Source organism: Armigeres subalbatus, chromosome 2 (assembly GCF_024139115.2).
Source record: "Armigeres subalbatus isolate Guangzhou_Male chromosome 2, GZ_Asu_2, whole genome shotgun sequence".
Taxonomy (NCBI): domain Eukaryota; kingdom Metazoa; phylum Arthropoda; class Insecta; order Diptera; family Culicidae; genus Armigeres; species Armigeres subalbatus.
This window is the reverse complement of record NC_085140.1, coordinates 233,441,231-233,462,933: the sequence shown is the minus strand read 5'-3', so window position 1 is coordinate 233,462,933 and position 21,703 is coordinate 233,441,231. Positions and strand designations below refer to the sequence as shown.

The 21,703-nt window shown below is 39.6% G+C and overlaps 1 protein-coding gene across 3 annotated transcripts in view; it reads right to left on the bottom strand.

The window, feature by feature from the left end:
- The window catches only part of LOC134211889 (short neuropeptide F), a 113,279-nt gene that overhangs the window by 26,472 nt on the left and 65,104 nt on the right, over nt 1–21,703 (bottom strand). For all 3 annotated transcript variants that reach the window (XM_062689258.1, XM_062689257.1, XM_062689256.1), the window contains 3 exons: nt 19,500–19,657; nt 14,013–14,171; nt 13,714–13,905 (listed from right to left, as the gene is read on the bottom strand). In XM_062689258.1, the coding sequence (XP_062545242.1) occupies nt 13,714–13,905; nt 14,013–14,171; nt 19,500–19,657 (509 nt within the window). The remainder of the gene's footprint in view (nt 1–13,713; nt 13,906–14,012; nt 14,172–19,499; nt 19,658–21,703) is intronic.

The window sequence follows — 21,703 nt, the reverse complement described above, 5'->3', positions numbered from 1 at the left end:
GTTCCTGGCGATGACGACGAGATCGAGGATGCAATGTTGGTACCAAGTGCGGGCGTCGAAGCAATCGAAGGCCTTAGTGAAGCTGAAGCATCATCCGAGCCGGATGATCGTCAGGTTGGCCGAATGTCGAGAGAAAAGCAAAGTGAACATCCCTAGTAAATCTATCCTCTACTCTCTTTTCTTTATTTTTCAATTTGTTCAGAGAATTCCTCATATGAAATTATATTGCCAGTACTCATATGGACTTGCAAGAGACTGGTTCGCGTTAAGATCGCATTAAAAGTATTCGGTAACGATATTCCAATTATTTCAGTCGTCTTGAGATCCGAAAATAGTTATTCCCTGTGGTCAGCTGTGGTCTGCGGTAGAAATTCCCTTAAAAACTAACATAAATTTCAAAGAATCGTTATCTAAATTCTCGTAAAGTATGATATCAATGCAATGATATATTTTGGCAAGTTTCATAAATGATCACCCCTACACCTTTATCCCTTTTTGTTCATTGAATCATCGGTATTTTGGGGTTTGTTATTCTCCGTTATGGACATTAGCCTTTTGATTATGAAGGGATAGCCTTGTCTTCATGAAGAACCATTTCACAAGGACATTGCCGGTAATTGATGTTTTGGGGTAAGGAAAATAACTCCCTTACATATTAATTATACCTATTTGAATAAAAGCTATATGGTATAGAATGTTAATGCAATTTAGCTAATTCCAATCAAAACTACATTGTGGTCTAATGATTAAGATGAGGTTCTTTGATCAAAGGTTCTACAGTATTCTTTCTTCCAGGTTCGATAAACGATTAAGCAAATAAATAAATAAATAAAAATCTGCACAAAATATAACTCTCGTTGTTCCTCTGAAGAACCTAAAATTAAAGTTTTTATCAAAAATTCTGACATATCGATAAAGTATACCGGTGAAAAATCATATCGTTTTAACAGTTTTAACGGTATCGATATTTTGGAAAAGATCCTTTGCAATTTTTGAGTAATTTAAAATTCTTCATGAAACGACATCTATCGCTATCGATGGTTCATAAGAAAATTTTAAAAATTGGATATGAAGAATTTTTAAGAAACTTAAGGTGAATCGCATTGGAGTCCAATTAAAAATCTACATAGCGCTTTAAAGGGCACATAACTCGAAAAGTAAACGACAGGCAAAAGCGGAAAGTAGTTTTTCACCTTTGCTCACTTGCAGCATACACGAAAAAATGGTTTACAGATGTGCTAACCGCCTAAATATTCACATTTGTGCGAGCAAAAACGCGAGGTGAGGGATAGCACGGCCATTGTGCCTGCCATTTTTGGACGCCGCCGTAACTCACCTTAAAGAAATGGTTGGTAAGGATTGATTATTCATGTTGGCAAATGTGTTTTTGTTTTCTTTTGCATTTCGAAGTAGCTTGTTTCATAACGGGTGGGAAAAGACAGAAGTTGGAAAGCGAAATCTCTCTTCCATTCTTTCACCATATATGCCAGATTCGGACGACGAACACTTTACAGATTTTTTCAAATCGTCAAAATCCGACTATTCACGATTAAAATTACGAAAAAAAATTTACTGTAGCTGCGGATTGGGTTAACTTTGATGAACTTGAAACGAGCGATGTAGATAATGAATTAATAAGCGATAAGCAAAGGGAATCATTGCAATGAGATGTATCCTAGACGTCTCCTTTTCCCTTTACAATGGACACCATTTTCAAACGAGTTTCACAGTTCGATTGTATTAGGCATTTTTTTTTGTTCAACAACCGTCGTTTCAAATATAGATTGATGATGTTCAACATAATTTTCTGCTTTTTATAGTTTTCAATCAAATGATCAGTATCGATACTCCCCATTTATTAAACATTTTCAGCTAGGTCTGCGGTGACGTTTCATGACAACTAAAGTTAGGTCTGCACTGACATTCATATTTTTTGAATCTGAATCTCCCTCCCAGGTCGAAATGGCCCAATAAATAGAATGATGTTATTAGCCTGGGACATGCTTATATGACAAAAATAAATTTTAGTTCCACTATGCTCTTCGGAAGCCTTAAGGGTTCAATAATAACTGTGCGGAGTTTCAGCTTGATCGGTGAAACTATTAGCGCCGGCGGTTTAAATTTTCCATAGGATTTACTATGGGAAAATTTACTTTTACAAAGAAAAAATCCCAGAGATGACCCGTTGTACTCTAATGATAAATCAATCCCACTGCACCCTGGGAAAATTTACAAGCAAACTTTGCTTCGAAGACCGCGAAGTGATCCAAAGCATGTGAAAAAAGTTATTTAGCGAAAACTGTTTGCATTCCGAACGGCAGGCTCATTGTTCATTTTTATTAGCATCACTGCCAGCTGCAGCAGGCGCTGTTTGTGCGAAGCACGCCATTGCGCGCGAAGGATTCACTCAACATTGAGGAAAAGTCAAATGCACTCGATTCGTCTTATACTTTGCATATGTTTCCGACATAGTGGACTTAGTTCTCTTCACGGCCGGAAGGATCATTTGGACAGAAGCGTAACTTTCCAAAAGGGCGTAATTTTTTCCCCTTTATAAAATTACAGATATTTTCTTTGTAATATATTGAGAATTCAGACTGATCGTAAAGCACACTCATTTTGTGACAAACTATGTATGTAAAGCACAAATTCATCCTCCCTAATTTCATATGACGAAAAGTTAACATGAACTCTAAAAGTATGGCTTTCTTTGTGATTAGATAGAGTGTTTCATCCACGATGAATACACCACTAGGTGTTTCAATCTGCCAAATTCACGATTCAGCCATCTTGGATTTTGGTATGGGAGAGCCAGCCCGGTGGCATCCCTATCTCACACAATAGGTTTGTTTTGCAGCCAACATTGCGCGATCGTATCCCACTGACAGTTCTGTATCCTAATGAGAATCAAATGTGATGTTAGTAAACAAAACACATAGGGTAAAATGCCCAATAGTGGACCCCCTAGTAGCGAAATTTTGCTCTTCCTGGCATAAGGAGTGGAAATTTTCAAAATATTAATTTTGCGTGATATCTAATACCAAGCTCTGCATCTCCTCTTCACGATACATACATAAAACGCTCAAATACTCGACGTTATTCTTTGAAATTTACATTGTAAAGTCGAACTAAATTTGCCCTATAGTAGACCCCCTGGGGGTCCATAATAGGAAATTGGTTCCCTATAGTCGACACTTCATTTGATTTTCATGTTTCGTTTCGGGACGTTCTTCTTTCCTATTATGGACTCTCCAAAATATTCCTATAATGGACACTCTCGTGTTTATTTTTTATAGAATTGTAAAAAATCATCTATTTTTTCTTTCCATAGCATTTCCATTGCATGTAATCAAATCATAGAACTATAACGTAGGTTCTCCCGATGGAATTTCATAGCAAAATGTTTCCATTGTGCTGTAATAATGAAAAAATGTCTGGAGGGTCCACTATTGGTTGGGGGTCCACTATTGGGCACTTTACCCTACTATCATGAATTTTACACTGAGATGTTGGCTGCAAAAACATGGCGTCGTGCCACCCACCTGGGGAGAGCCAGCCGGTTTGTTTACGTTTTGCACCGAAAATGAATTTTCCACCACCGCCCTCTTCTCGTCCATAAATTGGGCAGACTGCAACACCTAGCTGTGTATTCATCTTGGTTTCATCTATGATGTTTGGTTCAGATTTTCTTCAGTTCAGTTTTGTTGGTCGTAGTTAACGGTTAAACCTTTGACAGTTGATAGTGTGTGAACAGAACTGGGAGCCTATCAACTCGTTTTCCGTTGATATCAGGTAAAATCTTTCCGTCCCAGTGAACTACCAACGGAACCTCTGGATCAAAGCATTTCTTCAGCTGTTTAAATTTGAAGAATTGATGAATTGAAGAATTCAAAAATTCATGAGTTTATTATTTTAACAAAAAAAAATATATATATAAATAGACATTTTTACTGCTTCAACTATGGCTCTTCTCGTGTACTTCTTTAACATCTATGATATTATAATTTAAATTAATTTCTTCCGTCTCATTTTCATCTTCATTGAAAACTTCCAATAACTCTATCATACTCTCCGCGCATGGTATAACGCAAGGTAATGGATCGGAAAGATTTTTTTCAAACTGCTTCCTTTTTGCATCAGCAGCTGGAGAGATTTTGTTTTTGGACCGCTGGGTATCTGCAGAAAGTAACTTAATTTATTATGGAATTTAAAATAATTAAAAAAATACCTCGCCATTTGTCGTACAACTGCTGCAGACACTTTTGTACGACATCGACGCGTTTTGCCTTGTAACCGCTTATTTGTAAGCTTACGACTATTTTAGCTACTTGTTTAATGCTGTCTGGAATGGGGTGATGTTTCAAGTGATTGTAATAAAAAATCACTTGCAGCGCTTCCCTCTTCGTTGGAATTCGATTTTTATGAAATGTTTCGACCACTAAGCCAACCAAAGGTATCGAAACTTTTGGACGCAAATATTGTTCTACTGATACATTTTCCATGTTTGAAGCAAATGTGAGTTTACAACGGGAGCTGTGACAAGTTCTGTTCACACACTATCAACTGTCAAAGGTTTAACCGTTAACTACGACCAACAAAACTGAACTGAAGAAAATCTGAACCAAACATCATAGATGAAACACTCTATCTAATCACAAAGAAAACCATACTTTTAGAGTTCATGTTAACTTTTCGTCATATGAAATTAGGGAGGAGGAATTAGTGCTTTACATACCACGAGTGCTGTCCCATCCACTGCCTCGTGAGAGGAGTGACTTAAGGGTGGGTTAGCACATCTGTCACCTAGTTTGTTACAAAATGAGTGTGCTTTACGATCAGTCTGAATTCTCAATATATTACAAAGAAAATATCTGTAATTTTATAAAGGGGAAAAAATTACGCCCTTTTGGAAAGTTACGCTTCTGTCCAAATGATCCTTCCGGCCGTGAAGAGAACTATGGTCCAAACACAATGGATACGTTTGCGTGCGTTTTGACAGTTTTCTCATGGGAGAACTGTCAAAACGCACGCAAACGTATCCATTGTGTTTGACCCAGTCCACTATGTCGGAAACATATGCAAAGTATAAGACGAATCGAGTGCTGACTTTTCCTCAATGTTGAGTGAATCCTTCGCGCGCAATGGCGTGCTTCGCACAAACAGCGCCTGCTGCAGCTGGCAGTGATGCTAATAAAAATGAACAATGAGCCTACCGTTCGGAATGCAAACAGTTTTCGCTAAATAACTTTTTTCACATGCTTTGGATCACTTCGCGGTCTTCGAAGCAAAGTTTGCTTGTAAATTTTCCCAGGGTGCAGTGGGATTGATTTATCATTAGAGTACAACGGGTCATCTCTGGGATTTTTTCTTTGTAAAAGTAAATTTTCTCATAGTAAATCCTATGTAATCCCGCCGGCGCTAAAATATAGTTTCACTGATCAAGCTGAAACTCCGCACAGTTATTATTATTTTTTTTTAAGGTTTACTGGCGGGACTCTGAATAGAGTAGAAACCTCTGCACCAGGCCTTTGATGATACCGTTGCATAATTCCGTTCGAAGCAGTTTGCCAGCCGTACACGGAACATGTCGTCCAAGAAGACGCTGTTGCAACTGAATCAGAGGGAATTACGTTCATAGATAATCAGAGCTAACTAACATCGTAATCGGTCAAAGTAATTTTTGTCATTTTCTTGTCAGAGTCACATTATTTAGCCAGTTTTTATGCTATTTAGACGTCTATTGTCATTGTACGCGTTCAAAATCAACCGAAGCAGTTTATCCGACTCACATGGAACATGCTGCCCAATGCTTCATTGTAGAAACTGAGACGGAAATTTTTTTTTATCAAACATAAGAAAGTGTTCAATTCCCGATTTATAAAAATGACAAGCTAATAACTTTTGAAGCAGTTTTACAGCCGTACAAGGATCATGTCGTCCATTAAGACACTGTTGAACTGGCTCAAAAGACATTATATTTACAACTTTAATAGATATTCTCTCCCATTATCTAATTTTTAATTACCTACATAGATTGATGTGTACGATGTCATTTTTGTCTTTATAGTCAGAAGGTATGAAGTATGGGTCCCTCGAATTACTTTGTTTACCTAAGTTATTGGTTCTTCATGGTTTTCGTTCTGTGTCAATACTATCAAACACAATATAAATTATGTCTTGTAAAAAGTGGAAACTGTTCGTGCATTTGGTCTATTTTATTGTTATTCCTTTGTCAAGGTAGTCTAAGACTATTATTATGTTCTAAGAAGTAGCTTAATCGTTACTAAACTGTCAATATCTATAATGTACTATTGATCAGCTATGAGTCAGCTATAGGAATCACTTTTCGGTGGGAGAGTAAAGCTTCTTCACGCCTTTTCCCTATCTATTAGTAAAAATTATCGAGAATGAAGCCATCATCAGATTGTTCCTATACCATCATTATATTGTGTGGTATTTTGTATTATAGCTCTTCGAAGTGAGACATAACAAAATAAGACTGATGCCACGTTTCTATTTTTAAAAAACTTCTACTCAGTGAACCCAGCAGTCATTTCCCTACGAATGTCTTGAATACATTGTGTATCAATAAATGCCTAGCTAGCTAAGTATAAGAGTGGCTACGACTCATTTTCACAGGGAACGCATCAGAAAAGTATTGCCGAAAATAAGAGAACTCACATCATTATCACTGATGAAAAAGGCCTCTACCTGACTGCACTACCATTCAAGGCTTCAAGACACGATGTCCGTTGGAATACATGCATATGCCGTAAATTAGTGCGTTAATGCCAGATATGTAACGCGGCACCAAACAAAAATAGTCAACATGTGATACCACCACGACAGGATATGTCTTTGGTTTCCATATCAGTGCTAATGGCGTAAGCCGACCCACCGCGGCAAGGTAACATATCCGAGCATAGAAGAGCATAGTGGAACGAAATTTTAAATTTTGTCCCATCCTAGATGTTATGCTACAACGCACATTGTGAGACAAGTGAGTAAAACTGATCTAAAAAAAGTGTTTTTCTCTAGACAAGTTTGGTAATGACTAGACTACACATAGATTAGATAATAAGTATTTATTGTACTAAGTATAATTGGTCTACATTTGACTGACGCAAATAAATAAAGTTAAATTAAGTTAAATACTAAAATTCTCTTTATTCCACTTCAAGGCAGACTACCAACATACCTCTGCCAGTAGCTACGGCTCTCTTTATTTCAATTGCAAGTATATACAATACATCAATAACAACATTTCCTTCCTACGAAATAGCAGCTACATCAAATTGGCGCATGCTATCATCCATCTCCAGTGAGGTGTCGCACACCACCAGATATCCAAACAGTTTGATGCCACCCTGGAGAAATGTTGTCTATTATGTTTTTTCCAAGGTTTTTGCTGATGCACAGTATCGCTCAAACGCATTCATCCCTTTAAACTGAAATTCAACGATTTGCTGTTCTACTAGAATTTGCCACGTGTAAGATCTTAAAGAGTATGTGAGTGCTATTGGGATCAGATTTTGTTTTACTCTCTTACTTTACTGCTGATACCAAGACGAATCGATCAGCCTAAAACATTTTTAATCCCATAACCCTTTCGAGAGTTAAATCGTTACAAAATAAACCTTAATTCATTTTTGATTGTATTGATCTAACTCTCCTGAAACTCTTTTCCAAACCATGCAATCTGGGCTTTCAATTATATTATTTGTTGCAAGGACATCGTCTGAGTGCATAAATGATGAATAGTGATAAAATAATTATTTGTATTTGTTTATAATTATGAACGTAAAAAGATATCACCAGTGAATACAGCAGGTTAATAGCTACGAGTTGAGCATGTATTTATTTTTATGTCCTTTGCATTCCCCCAATTTATTGAAGCTTCTGCTACACTCGTATTTTATTAGGTACGTTACAGCGTTAGGCTTTGGAATTTGTATTCCCCTGCGGTTACACCGCGTAGGAATGTTCGCGTTTGGCAGGTAGTAAAATGTTCAACCATCCAAACGACTCTTGACCTGAAGTTGAGTTTGCTGGGTTTATAACTCTAGCAATAGGCGCCCTTGATAATGGGACAAGGAGCGCACTTTTCACTTGGTGACCAAAGCAGTGATAATAAACATTTGGTGCACACCTGCTAGAGAGCGTCCCCTTATGCTAATTGCGTTGTCTTTGATTGAATATCGGCGAGAAAAATGCCAAATCGATTTTATACATGTTTAATATTTAAGTTATTGAATAGTTTAATTGTTAATTTTAAACTGTTTAATTGTTAATTTTAAACTGTTTAATTGTTAATTTTAAACTGAAAGCTTTAATACAAGCCTTGCATGGATTTTTTAGCTACGCTTGCTGTATGTGGAGACACATGGTCTTACCATCGTAAACGGAACGGCGCGCAAAATTGATTTTTTGCAATTCCTGATCATAATATCCGGTTTACAGTTTGTCTTTGAGTGATAAAACGGCCTACTTTTCCATGCCAACGAGATGGGTGCTTTAATGAACATTATGCAACTCAAATGGGTTGCATAATATTCATTATAACACTCATTTGGGTGCTATAATGAAAAACCAACATCAGAACAGTAGTTACATGACTACATTTTGTTGAATTGGCTTGGGCAAGTGTTCAAATAGTGTATTCTGCGTCACGTAATAAATAAAATAGTTTGATGGAAATTACATCAAAAATTTCCAAATGCAAGTACATCTATCGCTTCATGGCTTATCGAATTCGACAATGTGGCACGGTAACATGGAATTTGACTGTTCTCTGCAGCTACATAATTTATTCGCAAGAATTATCATGTGGAGTAAATTAGACTGTACAATTTTGGTACAGATTTATCAAATTAAAGTTTATTTTCCGTCATTGCAAAAAATAGCGTGTGCAACTCGTTGCAAAACTCGATTTTTTCAACACTCGTAGTATTTATCCAACTCGGCAAGCCTCGTTGGATAAACGTACAACTCGTGCTGAAAAAATCATCTTTTTGCAACTAGTTGCACAAACTACTATTTCGCCTTACTACATAGAATGTTTATGTCTTCACAAAAGTTGTTGCAACAGTTCTCCTGAAAAACTTTGTTGAAGACGTTAAGTTCGTTAGATATCTCATATTTACGTTTTATGCCGACAACCCATTAAAAATGTTTTTAATTTTTGGCGAGACGAAGTTCGACGGGTCTGCTAGTATACAATAGAAAATAGAACTAAGCAGTATAACAGTTTAAGCTTTTAAAATTCAACTATTATAAAAAAGAATCTAGGACAGCTGCTGATAAAATGAATGTTGCAGATTCATATACAAAATGACAGCCCCGAACAATTTGAATCACTGCTCATTTTAAACAGAAAGCATGTTTAAACAGAATCCATTTCCTATTTTGCAAAACAGAAATCAATCTTCCCTATTTTGTCATTACTGTGACATTTTTAATAGGTCTTTGACTAGACGTAACCAGAAGCAAATGGCTCTCACTGTTATGCAGAACATTTAAAATTTCAATTTTTTGCGCGAAACAATTATTATTCAATGATATGGAAATGTTAATATCATCTTCCAAAAATAGTAGTACATGTTCATGATAGAACTAGAGGCAAAAGTACAGATTTGATAGTGCCATTAGGATACAGCAGGCATGAACATTTTTATATCGAAGTAGATTGGAAAGAGAGCAGAGGACAATTTTTGTGGCGATATAAATCTCACGACCTTCTTTCTGCCAAACTTCCGTAAGATGGGGAAGGGACATCCGCTCGCAAATCTTCATGTCTGCCGTATCCAAAGGGAAGTATCAAATCTGTACTTTCGCGTCTAATTCTATCATGAACATGTACGTCTGTGTTTGGAAGATGATATTTGCATTTCCATATCATTGTAAAAGCGTTTAACTTCACGTGGAAGTAATAAACTCGTCTTATCAATTATAATAATTATTATTCACAAGAAGTTGACCTATGTACCATGCGTCTCCATATGCTCGTAATTTTATATAATGAACATGTTCAAAACTTGTTGGCATAAAACGTAATAAATCTCCAAACGTAATAAAATTACGAAATTGGCGTCATTGACAAAAATTTTCAGGAGAGCTTTTGCTATAACTTTTGTGGAGACACAAACCTTGTTTGTTGTTTTTTGTCTCATATTCAAAGGAATTGATCATTTGGCCGAATACCTTCAAAAATGGGCCGTAATGGGCATCATTACGCTTAATTCCATAATAAAATTACAATAGAACAGAGGCTCCCAATGTTTTGGATATGCGACCCACCTAGCTGAATCCCATATTGCTTGCGATCCACCAGGTATCAATTGCATGGATTGAGTAAATCGAATCTGTATCAAAAGGTCGAAAGGACAAAAGGTCAAAAAGACAAAAGGTAAAAAAGACAAAAGGTCGAAAGGTCAAGAGGTCGAAGGACAAAATGACAAAAGGTCGAAGGAAAAAAAGTTAGAAAAAATGACAGGAGGTTTAAGGAAAAGAAGGTTGGAAGAAATAACTGGATCAAAAGGTCGAAAGAACGAAAGATCGTAGAGACAAAAGGTCGACAGAACAAATTGTCGAATAGACAGAGAGTGGACGTTTCATTCTATTAATCATTGAGTGTTGTTACAAAGTATGCCATATATTTTAAACAGACGCTATGCTTTAGAGTTTTCTTAACCCTCTAATACCAAAATTTCTGTTTTCGCTCAAAATCACTATTCTGCTTTCTAAAGCCGATCTGAACATATTTAGGGCAAAAAAAATCGCGATTTCATCAATTTCACCTTTTTAGAGTTTGGTTTTTCTAGTTAAGAATTATTTTTTGACCAGATTTGAACAAGTATTGAAGTTTATAATATAGATCGACTTCAAAAACTTTGAATTGAAAATTACAAAAAAATATCAAAGTACCCAGTCTAAAGGCGGCCTTGTGCGTTAGAGGCTTACTCGTTGACTTCATTAACTGAACGCAAATTTGGAAAATTCTATAGCCCTCGATACTTCACAGTGTAACGTAAGGGTTTCCAATAATAGAAATAAATTTATTTTACACTAGCAGACCCGATGAACTTCGTTTCGCTCAAAATTGATTTATTCTCTGTTTAGCTCTCACGTTATGCAGAAACTTATGCTTCATTTGTTTGGGAGCCCCCCTTTCCAAAAAGGGGATGGGTCTCGAACCATCTTAAGAACCTTCCCCGGCCCAGAAAACCTTTGTATACAAATTTTCACGCCAATCAATTCCATAGTTTCCGAGCCTATAAGGTTCATACAGACAGAAATTCATTTTTACGTATATAAAAAAAGATATTCTTTTATATTTACTGCAAAATAAATTTTACAAATTAAAAAAAAATCATTACAAGATGGTATGTTCAGCTAAAAATTATGTATTTCGAGTGATCCTTTTGATGGAAATGAGTAAAGAACTAGTTTTAGGAATTAAATTTAAAATAAATAAAGCCTAGCAACACTTTGATGAAATTTTTAAAGTTGACTATATTGCCACTATTCGCAGTTTCCTACAACTTGAGTAATATGCCTTTGAATTTTTCAAACTCGTTTTACATGGAGAAATACAAAGAAGTCTAATAAATTGATAAATCCAGCAATCTTCCTAAAAAATTAGCATAATATTCTTTATCTGTATAAATAACTATTAAATGGACCATAATTATACGAAATTGTGCGAAAGTGTATCAAAATCTGGAATGTGACTTTCACCTATGCGAATAAATAGCAAAATGTGACAATACAAGTGGTTTGTGATTTTCAATAGATTATCAGGTAAAATACCAATACATATAAATATGCGGAACTCGGAAGAACAACCTATGATTAAAAGAAGGAAAAAATCAACGATGAAATATGATCAGGTGAAACACAAACTAATATAAATATGCGAAACCCGAAAGAAAGCCATATGATTAGAATAAGGAAAAATTTAACAATAAAATATATTAAGGTGCAACACCAATAAATATAAATTTGCAAAACCCTAAAGATCACCACAAACTAAAAAAAGGAAAAAAACAAGAATGAAAATCAGGTTAAAAACAAATAAATATAAATGTACAAAACTCCGAAAAAAGCCTATGATTAAAGGAAGGAAAAATTCTAAAATTTAATATTATCAGGTGACACACAAATAAACATAAATATGCAAAAGAATGATTGTTTAATACTCGACGTTTTGCCTTTTGCCCAATCCTACCTTTAAACCTTCGATCTTTTGACTTTCGACCTTTTGTCCTACAATCCTTAGTTCTATCTTTTGTTCTTTCGACGTTTCGTCCTTTTTAACATTTTTCTCATTTGACTTTTGACTCCGATTTTTTGTTTCGACTTTTTGTCCCTTCGACCTTTTATCCTATCAACTTTTTGACCATTCGATCTTTTGACTCAGATTTTTGTCCTTCGACTTTTTGACTCAGATTTTTTGTTTCGGTCCTTTGTCCCTTCAACCTTTTGACCCTTCGACTTTATGTCTTCTGACTAAGATTTTTTGTTTCGACTTTTTGTCCCCTCGACCTTTTAACCCTTCGACCTTTTGAATTAGAATTTTTTGTTTCGACTTTTTGTCCCTTCGGCCTCTTATTCTTTCGACCTTTTGATCTTCGACTCAGATTTTTTGTTCCACATTTTGTCCTTTCGACTTTTTGACCCTTAGACCTTTTGTACTTTCAGCCTTTTGACCTTTGACCTTTTGTCCTACAACCGAGTAAATCATAACAAATATTCCGTCATAGAATAAGGATTGGTTTTGGATTGATTTGGATTGGATTAATTAAAATTGTATTTGGATTAAATTTGGAGTGGATTTGGATTAGATTTGGATTGTATTTGTTTGAAATTTTTTATTCTATTTCTTTTCAGCATTCATATTTTCTCCTTTCCCGGATAACAACAACAATGTGGGGTCGCAACCCACAGTTTGGGAACCCCTGCAATAGAATATAGTTATAAGTATTTTTGTAGTCTACATTTTGGTTTGACGAAATAAATAAATTTACAAAAGATACTATTAATTAAACGCGCCAAAAATACAATTTCAGCCTCTGTGCTGCGGTCCAATAGTTGGATATTTGAATTCAACAAATCTATTTTTATGATGAAAACCAGAACTTTAATATAAAATTTCACGTAATTAAAAAACAGGTAACAATCCGAAGCACAACGAAAAATTAAACAATGTAAATAAATATGCATCGTTTAAATTGATTTCAATATATTGTTTGTTTGTTTGTGTATTTATAACCTGATACACTAGAAGGGAGGTTCCAAGATACTGTTAGTAATATATTTTTCTTAAACAAAATTAAAGGAATCACGAGTCGTCGTGTGTCCCTTCTCGATCTCAAACAAATTTGAAGTGTAATGTTATTACCTTCCACCACAAAAAGAACCCTATCTTCTACCAATATGAGATGCATGATATAGCAAAAGCAAATAAAAAGTTCCTTGTTGGATTTCGTTTAATATTTCAGGGTGCAGTTCAAAGTACGGCAAATTCTCATTGAAACCCTAATTAATCCACCTAGCAACATTCCAATGCATTGATGTCTTTTTTGTGCATACAAAAAAGCATGTAAGAAAAATGAAAATAGCATCATTATTCACATACTTTCATATGCATTGCAACCACCTCCGCTTTAACATTTCCGCATTATTAATTTATTATTAAACAATAATGCTTCTTACCTCGTTGGTTTCTATTGACGCCGGTTCGTCGTCTTTGAGCGACTTCGAAGGCTGTCGCGTGGCATCTGCAAATTGTTGTTCATCCAGCTGGTGCTCATTGAACATGGCCCAGGACGGGTCACTTCTGCCAAATCGAAGTCGTAATTGGGGCGCTCGGATTGCCTTCTGTTGCATAACGTCATTGGTGGAAAACTGGCAGGGGAAATGGGTCGATGAGGGGGAGAGCAAATATGTAAGATGTGTTTATTTCAATCGCTATTTTCGAGAAGTAAAGCTTTATATGCTGCACGCATACTTACCATTCCTCCGGATCGACCCCACCGAAGTCGTTGCGATGGCGCTCGTTTCTCCTCCAGCAGAGCGTTTTCATTGAAGGATGACCACAGTGGGTCAGTTCGACCAAACCGCAACCGTAGTTGGGGCGCTCTTATTGATCTCTGATTGACCATATCGTCGTCCTATGAAGCGGGGAGTAAAATAAGTAATTTAAATTGGTTTTCGTAATTTAAAAATGGTTAGTGATTTCTGAAAAAAAAAACTATAGAATCGTATGCAATTGCAGATGTATTAAAGTGATGTAATCAGAAATGAAATCACCCATTTCATGTAATTCATTTGCTCTTGAGAGCAGCTATGAAACAAGAAGGACATAATTGCACACCCAAACAAGTTATAAACGAGTTACTGCGACAAACAAATCCAATCATAAATGAGCTGCTTCAACCAAATTGTTCTAAACTGTGCTACTCTGGAGTATGATCGCTTGCATTTAGATAGATGTACATACCCCTGGCAGCACACATGTTCCACATGGGGGCAGCAGGGACTTTGTCCAAGGGCTTGACGACCCCTCCCCATGGCCACTGCGAGTTAGACCGGGACCATCGTCCCTAACCCCTAATCCCAAGGCGTCAAGCGACCCGTGCCGAGGGGATGCATGGCCAGGGGGGTGAAATAATAAGCTAGGCCTTTAACGGAGCCTGTGGGGTACCTGGGCACCCTCCACAGTAATTGTCCCTTACCGCGTCATGCTGGGCTCTGACGTGGTGGACCTTTTTTCCCGAGCAACTCGTGGGACCAAAATGGAAAACCAAGTCAATTCTTCAATAAGTGGTAGTAGTGTAGGCGACAACCCCTTCGCAAGAGGTGGGTTGTTCAGGTCTCCGCCTAGGAGGCCAGAGGCAATAGTCGGCAGCTCAGTGCGCAGCGCCAGCGTGGGTCACTCAACCTTCCTCTCGGCTAGAAAAACGCCAGTAGGGGTTATTGACGGCCCATGGCTTATGGAGGCGATGAACCGCAAACGCGATGGGCTTTCGGCCTTCGAGGTGGCGACGGAACAGCTGGACGCCATCATCGACTTTGCGTCATCGAAGCATAATATCAGCAAGGACCTCAAGAGGAGCTTGCAGTAACTTCGAAAGTCGATGCTGGACGCCAAGCTGGAGAGGGCGGTCGGGACGGCCAAGTGTAAACCCGTGAAATCGGTGGAGTCGAGGTCTACCCAGACTGAGGCCCAAGGATTCGCGGACTCGGGCAAGGTCGAATCGACCGAAGGCGTACCAGCGAAGACGGTGGTGCCAAAGTCTACCCAAACTGAGGCTCAAGTATTTGCGGGTACGTCGGGGGTGACTGCTCCAACGGAGCAGACACAAAAACGGGGGAGACAGTCTCCAGGGGATGAGCTTCCTGGGGGGCCGCCCCAAAACGCGGAGGGTTACTACCCCGAACAAGGGTAGTGGGGCTGGGAAGCTGAACCCCGGTCAAGTACCTCCAAAACCGGGGGAGGAAGGACCTGGAAAGGTCCGTCCACTCAGGAAAGACGGTGGTAAGGGGTTACAGCAGGCTGAAAGTTCTCAGCCGCACCAGACCAGGGAAATAGAGGGGGATGACGCCTCCTGGACCCTGGTCAATAACAAGAGGAAACCGAAGACGTCAAGGGCCGAAAAGAAGACCCAGGCGAATGAGGGTAGCAAGAAGTCTAGGGTAGGCGCCAATCGCTCCAGGGGCGATGCCCTAGTCATCACGACGGACGAGGCTAAGTACTCGGATGTTTTGAAGGCAATGAGGAGTGACGTCAAGCTCGGCGAACTCGGCGCCGACGTACGTCGAATAAGACGTACCCGGATGGGCGAGATGATACTCGAGCTGAAGCGGGGCGTCTCGCAAAAGGGCGCCGCCTACAAGAAGTTGGCGGAGGAGGTCCTGACGAGACGGTCAAGGTGAAGGCACTCACGACGGAGGTGAATATAAGGGTTAAAGACCTGGACGAGGTCACTGAAGTCGAAGAGCTCGTCACGGCACTGCGGCGACAGTGTGAAGTGGAGACGCCCACCGCAGCCGTTCGGCTACGGAAAGGTCCGGCAGGGACGCAGGTAGCATTGGTTCGGCTATCTGCAGCGGACGCCTCCAAGGTAGTCAAGTTAGGGAGCGTCAAGGTGGGATGGTCGGTATGCCCTGTGCGCATATACGAGCTACCCGAAGTTTGCTTCAAGTGCCTGGAACCGGGGCACAAGCAATGGGACTGCAAAGGCCCTGACAGAAGCAATCTCTGCCGACGCTGCGGATTGGAGGGACATAAGGCACAATGCTGCATGAACCCTCCCGATTGTTTGATTTGTTCCAGCAAAGCTGTGAACAGCAAGCACCCCATGGGGGATTCGATGTGCCCGGCGTTTAAGCGTGCTGCAAAATCAAAGTGCAGGTAACGCAGCTGGCTTGCTCGGCCTCGCCCGAGTGTTTGGTGTGCGCAGGTTTAGAGGAAACGGCGGAACACGTGTTGTTCGTGTGCTCACGTTTTCGCGCAATGCGTGACCACATGCTTGCCACATGTGGTCTGGACACTACCCCGGACAACTTAGTTCGGAGGATGTGTAAAGATGAAGTTGCCTGGAACGCCGTTTTATCGGTTATCGCCCAAATCGTCTCGGAGCTACACAGAAGGTGGCGTGTGGATTCAAGGATGGCTAGTTCAGGCGCAAATAAGAGGTGGCCCAAGGGATCGGAGTCGGCTTCATGGGTCATACCGGTGGTCATGCTCTGTGGTCGAACTCGATCCTTTTATCGAACAAGTGGCCGCGCGAAGAACAACATGGTATCGTCGCTTTCGCGGCGTCGGTCAACCGGGCGGGTTCCGAGCCCGAGGACGGAAAGGGATCCTCGTCAAGGCTGGGGCAGGCGTAGGCCTCACGTCGGCAAGTCCCTCTGTGTGCTGGCGAATAGGCCCTATCGCAGAAAGGTCAATTTGGGGTGCACGCGGCATCATCATTCTTGATACCAGTCGTGCAGAGGGAAGCAGGCGCGAAGTCGACCCTTCCCACCTTCCGAGGACATAGGGCGTGGTAAGGCCACCTGGAAAGCCGGCAACGCGCTGGCACGATACCATGGTGTTCTTCTAAAAAAGCGAGTTACGATGTTCGGTGCTGCAAGGACACGCAGCTAACCTCGAGGGTGCGTTGTGCACTGGCCCCCCTTTGAAGCATTACTTTGAAGTTGTACCGAAGGGACTATGGGCTTGGTGGCAATGGAAACGGTTTAGCGGGTCGGGGATGTAGTCCCGCCTCCCTCGGTAATCCCTAACCCCGCACTTCCTGGTCAACCCAGGATGTCTGTTGAACAGATTCCCCCTCCATTGTTTAGGAAGAAAAAAAAACACACATGTTCCACATGGGGGCAGCAGGGACTTTGTCCAAGGGCTTGACGACCCCTCCCCATGGCCACTGCGAGTTAGACCGGGACCATCGTCCCTAACCCCTAATCCCAAGGCGTTAAGCGACCCGTGCCGAGGAAATGCATGGCCAGGGGGGTGAAATAATAAGCTAGGATTTTAACGGAGCCTGTGGGGTACCTAGGCACCCTCCACAGTAATTGTCCCTTACCGCGTCATGCTGGGCTCTGGCGTGGTGGACCTCTTTTCCCGAGCAACTCGTGGGACCAAAATGGAAAACCAAGGCAATTCTCAAACTCTTGGGGGTAATGATCGGCGATAAGCTCACCTTTGGTAGCCACGTCAATTACGCCTGCAAGCGTGCCTCCACAGCTATAGTGGCATTGTCCCGGATGATGTCCAATAGCTCTGCGGTTTATGCCAGCAAGCGCAAGCTTCTGGCTAGCGTTGCTCTGTCCATACTGTGGTATGGGGGGCCAGCTTGGGGCACGGCCCTGCGTATTAACTGCTACAGAACGAAGTTAGAAAGTACGTATAGGCTCATGTGCCTAAGAGTTGCGAGCGCGTACCGTACCGTGTCGCACGATGCACTTTGCGTCATCACCGGTATGATGCCTATTGACATCGTTATCGGTGAAGACATAGAGTGTTTCGAAATGCGCGGCACGAGAGGCATCCGTATGACTGTCAGGTTGGCCTCAATGGTCAAATGGCAGCGTGCGTGGGACAGTTCCACTAAGGGTAGATGGACACATAGCTTGATACCGGAGATAGGTACGTGGGTCAAGAGGCGCAATGGGGAAATCACTTTCTACCTGACCCAGGTCCTTACAGGCCATGGTTGCTTCAGACAGTACCTACACCGGTTCGGACACTCGGCCTCGCCCGAGTCCCTGCTTAGTGGCTTAGGGATCCACCGATCCAAGTGTTACCATCCTGTAGCAGGACGGCGTGGTTACCACACTGTGTGAGGACTGCCTGTATTTCGGGATATCAGCACGGGGTGCCTCCTGCAAGATATCCCTAGTCTCCTTGCTGTTATTCCCGTAGCACATGTGAGTGAGTATTTGGGCACATGTGGTGCCAAAGCGACCCTTTTGTGCACATATGGTGCATGGGAAGCGATGTGGTAATGAGGCGTATACGAGGGAGCGCAATACTCAAAAGTTACACTCATGTTTTATTGCTTAAATGCGGGCCGGGGGTGTGACTGGAGAAAAATGATAAACAATCGAAAAAGTTATTTGAGTTTGGCGAATACAGCCAATATATAACAATAAGTACAAAAAAAAGCTTTTTTCAAAAATCGCTCTGTCGGAACCACTAAACTATTTTTTTAGAATTTTGGGTTATTCTACAGAAATGCTCCGTGTGTTGAAAACTGTCTTGACTGGATATAATGTAAATATTCAGAGAATCACATGTTTTACTGTACTGTACTCCCAACACTACGTGGGAGAACCATCACGCATAAGGTCGATGTGAGTGATATTGTGATGGAATTACATGCATGCATGACCGATAATGTCGTTGTGTGCTCCTGTGGTTTGCCGTGGTAAGATTAATTCCACATTATTCCAAATGAAATGAGCATTACATTATTATAGTCAAAATTAATATCAGGACAATATGATATCTTCTAATTCGAATTGGACGGCTGGTGATTGAATATTCATGGTTAAAAAAAGTAAATAATTTTAGGTACTTTTTTTTCTCTTGCATCTCCCTCACTCTTCCCTCGAACCCATGACCATCCGCTTATAAGGCGAACGTGTGACCAACTACGCCACGAAACCCCCCTAAAAAACTGCGAGTTCTAGGTGAATTTTTAACCAATTGCGACAGATGCCATTTGTGCACCAAAAAGCAGCACAACTGCATGGGAAATAACTGAAAATTAGTGGAGAATGCTCTTTAATGTCTACTAATTTTGTGGGAGAATTTAGCTTTTTTTACTTTGGTGCCAGAAACTTGGTGGTCATTGTCTTATACATTTTCTACTTCCCAGGTGATTCGTCCTGTTTTTTTTTACGATTAATCAAAACGAACACTCAACCCAATACATATTTGATAAACAGAATGAATTCAAGTCGCATTTATCCGACAAATTAGTAATCCTCACCTCAGGCTCCACCGGCATTGACGGATCACTACGCCGCCCGAATCGTAACCGCAAGGATGGTGAGCGCACTGCCTTTCGTTTTATCTGATGATCTGCGTATGACACTGGAGCGGCGTACTCTCGTTGTAGCAGGTATTCGTATAAACCTTTTATGGAACCTGTAATTGCAGATAATAGACAAAGAAAATGGAAAGTTTTAAATTACCTTCTATTTCTACATTCACATTTCTGGGATTCTATGCCGCCCACGTTTAGGACCAGCAATTAAACAAGAAATTTTCAGGTGAAATCTTTCCGCTGACTGCTGGGTAGGATGTGAAAAGAAAGCGATACTTAATGGTAGCTAAAGAAAGGGTTATCAATAGTTTACAAAAGAATGAAATGAATTCTACTAAATTAAAGAAACACAAAAACTATAAATTATCGAAAGCAAATAAAAGCATATGATCGAGGTATATAAGGTTTCTTTGTCAAACTACAAAAGTTCATTCCTCCTAATTTTAAAATTGGAATTAGTTTTTTTTAAATACACTTCAAATTGCGCACATTCTAGAACAAAAACGTTCTTTCGTTTTTTTTTTCGAACTAAACAACGAAAACTCAAATTATGAATTTTACAAAATCAAATTTTTATCAAAAATGCCCCAAAGCTTTTTCGTTATTTTTATTACCTCGTTAACTTTATCGCAAGCAATAATACTGATAAATTTTCAATTTTAATTTCATTCAATAATTGACGTTTTCCGGGAAGAATTTTATCTTTTTTCTTTGACTCTGTCGATTCTGTAAATAAGTCACAATAAGCTTCAATTGGAAAAAATCAAAAACAAAAAAAAAAGACAAAAATGCTACCCAAAATATTGAATTTAGTTCAAAACTTTAGTAGTATTAGTGCGGATTCGAATAAAATCATCGTCATCATCGGATTGATTACGGTTTATAGAGCCTTAAGTCAAAACGGTAACGAATAATAATTTTTGCTGGGAAAGGTCGGTAATGTAAAAGACTGATATGCATATTTGACTTGTAGTTTTTTTAATTGTTGCTTATATTTTCTGGTGAAGCGCATATATTTTATCCGAGATTCAATTTTGCTTCTGCACGTAGAGAATGTGGATATGGTCACACAGGTGTTTGGTTTACCGTTTATCTTTCATTGTTCAACGTTTGAGTTAGATGATGCAGAACAAAAGCGTAAATAGGTTTCGATGGTGGAATAGAGTGCCAAATTTTCTTAATTCTACAAACTTTCTGTAATATGATCACACGTTATTGTGTCGTTTTCAGGTGACAAAAATCAATATTCGAAGTTTATCTGGATTGTAGGAAAAGTGTCTGGTTTTCTTTCCTGTCAATAATGTTCCAGCGTAAAGCAATGTCAAAAGAACTAGAAGGCATACACCTTATTATACTCATCCCATGAAATCAATTTTCGAATCAATGTGAAGCGTAAACCCGTTTATACATTAGGACCACTTATTGTCTTTTAGAAACGATCCATAGCTTTTCCCAGTGGTAAAGGCATCTGATGCGATTGAAGTTGTTATCACGTGCTTCCTATATTGGAATGGTGGGAGATGAGATTGTAACAAGTTATCGGTTGTGATTCAATTTTCGTTTCGCTTTGGCTTATTTTTTTATTATTCCAACGGAAAAATAGAAGCAAACATAAATGCCTCAGGGAAATCGAGTATTATCCGCATTTTCACACTCTGTAGTACAAATGAGTGTTGTGATGTTAGCGTTCGGATGTTTCGTGTCATTTATTTTCTGCTCTGTTCTAAGAAGAATTCTTTTCAATCAAAAATATGTATTCTTCAACTGGAGATAGATAATGAGACCTATTTGAAACTTGCAGTTTGTTCTGAATTGTTAATCTGTTTTAAGCTATGATTTACTAAAGTAAGTTTGCATATGCCACTGGGCATGCATGGTGTATTTTTTTTTCCTCGTCGAGGGACAGCGAAGGTAATTGATTAGTGTTTAAATGATCATGTGTTAATGTTGCGCGTCGTTTCGGTCGTCCAAAGCGCAATCCTCCACATATCAATTGTCATACAAATCTGAAACGACCTGTACACGCTAAGCCCCTATTCAAATCAGCCCAAACCATCGAACGAATATGAAACATAATCGACTGAGCCTGGCGGAGCAAAATCAGTTTTGAACCACCCTAATTATTTGTTTGCTGGTATCGGTGCCGG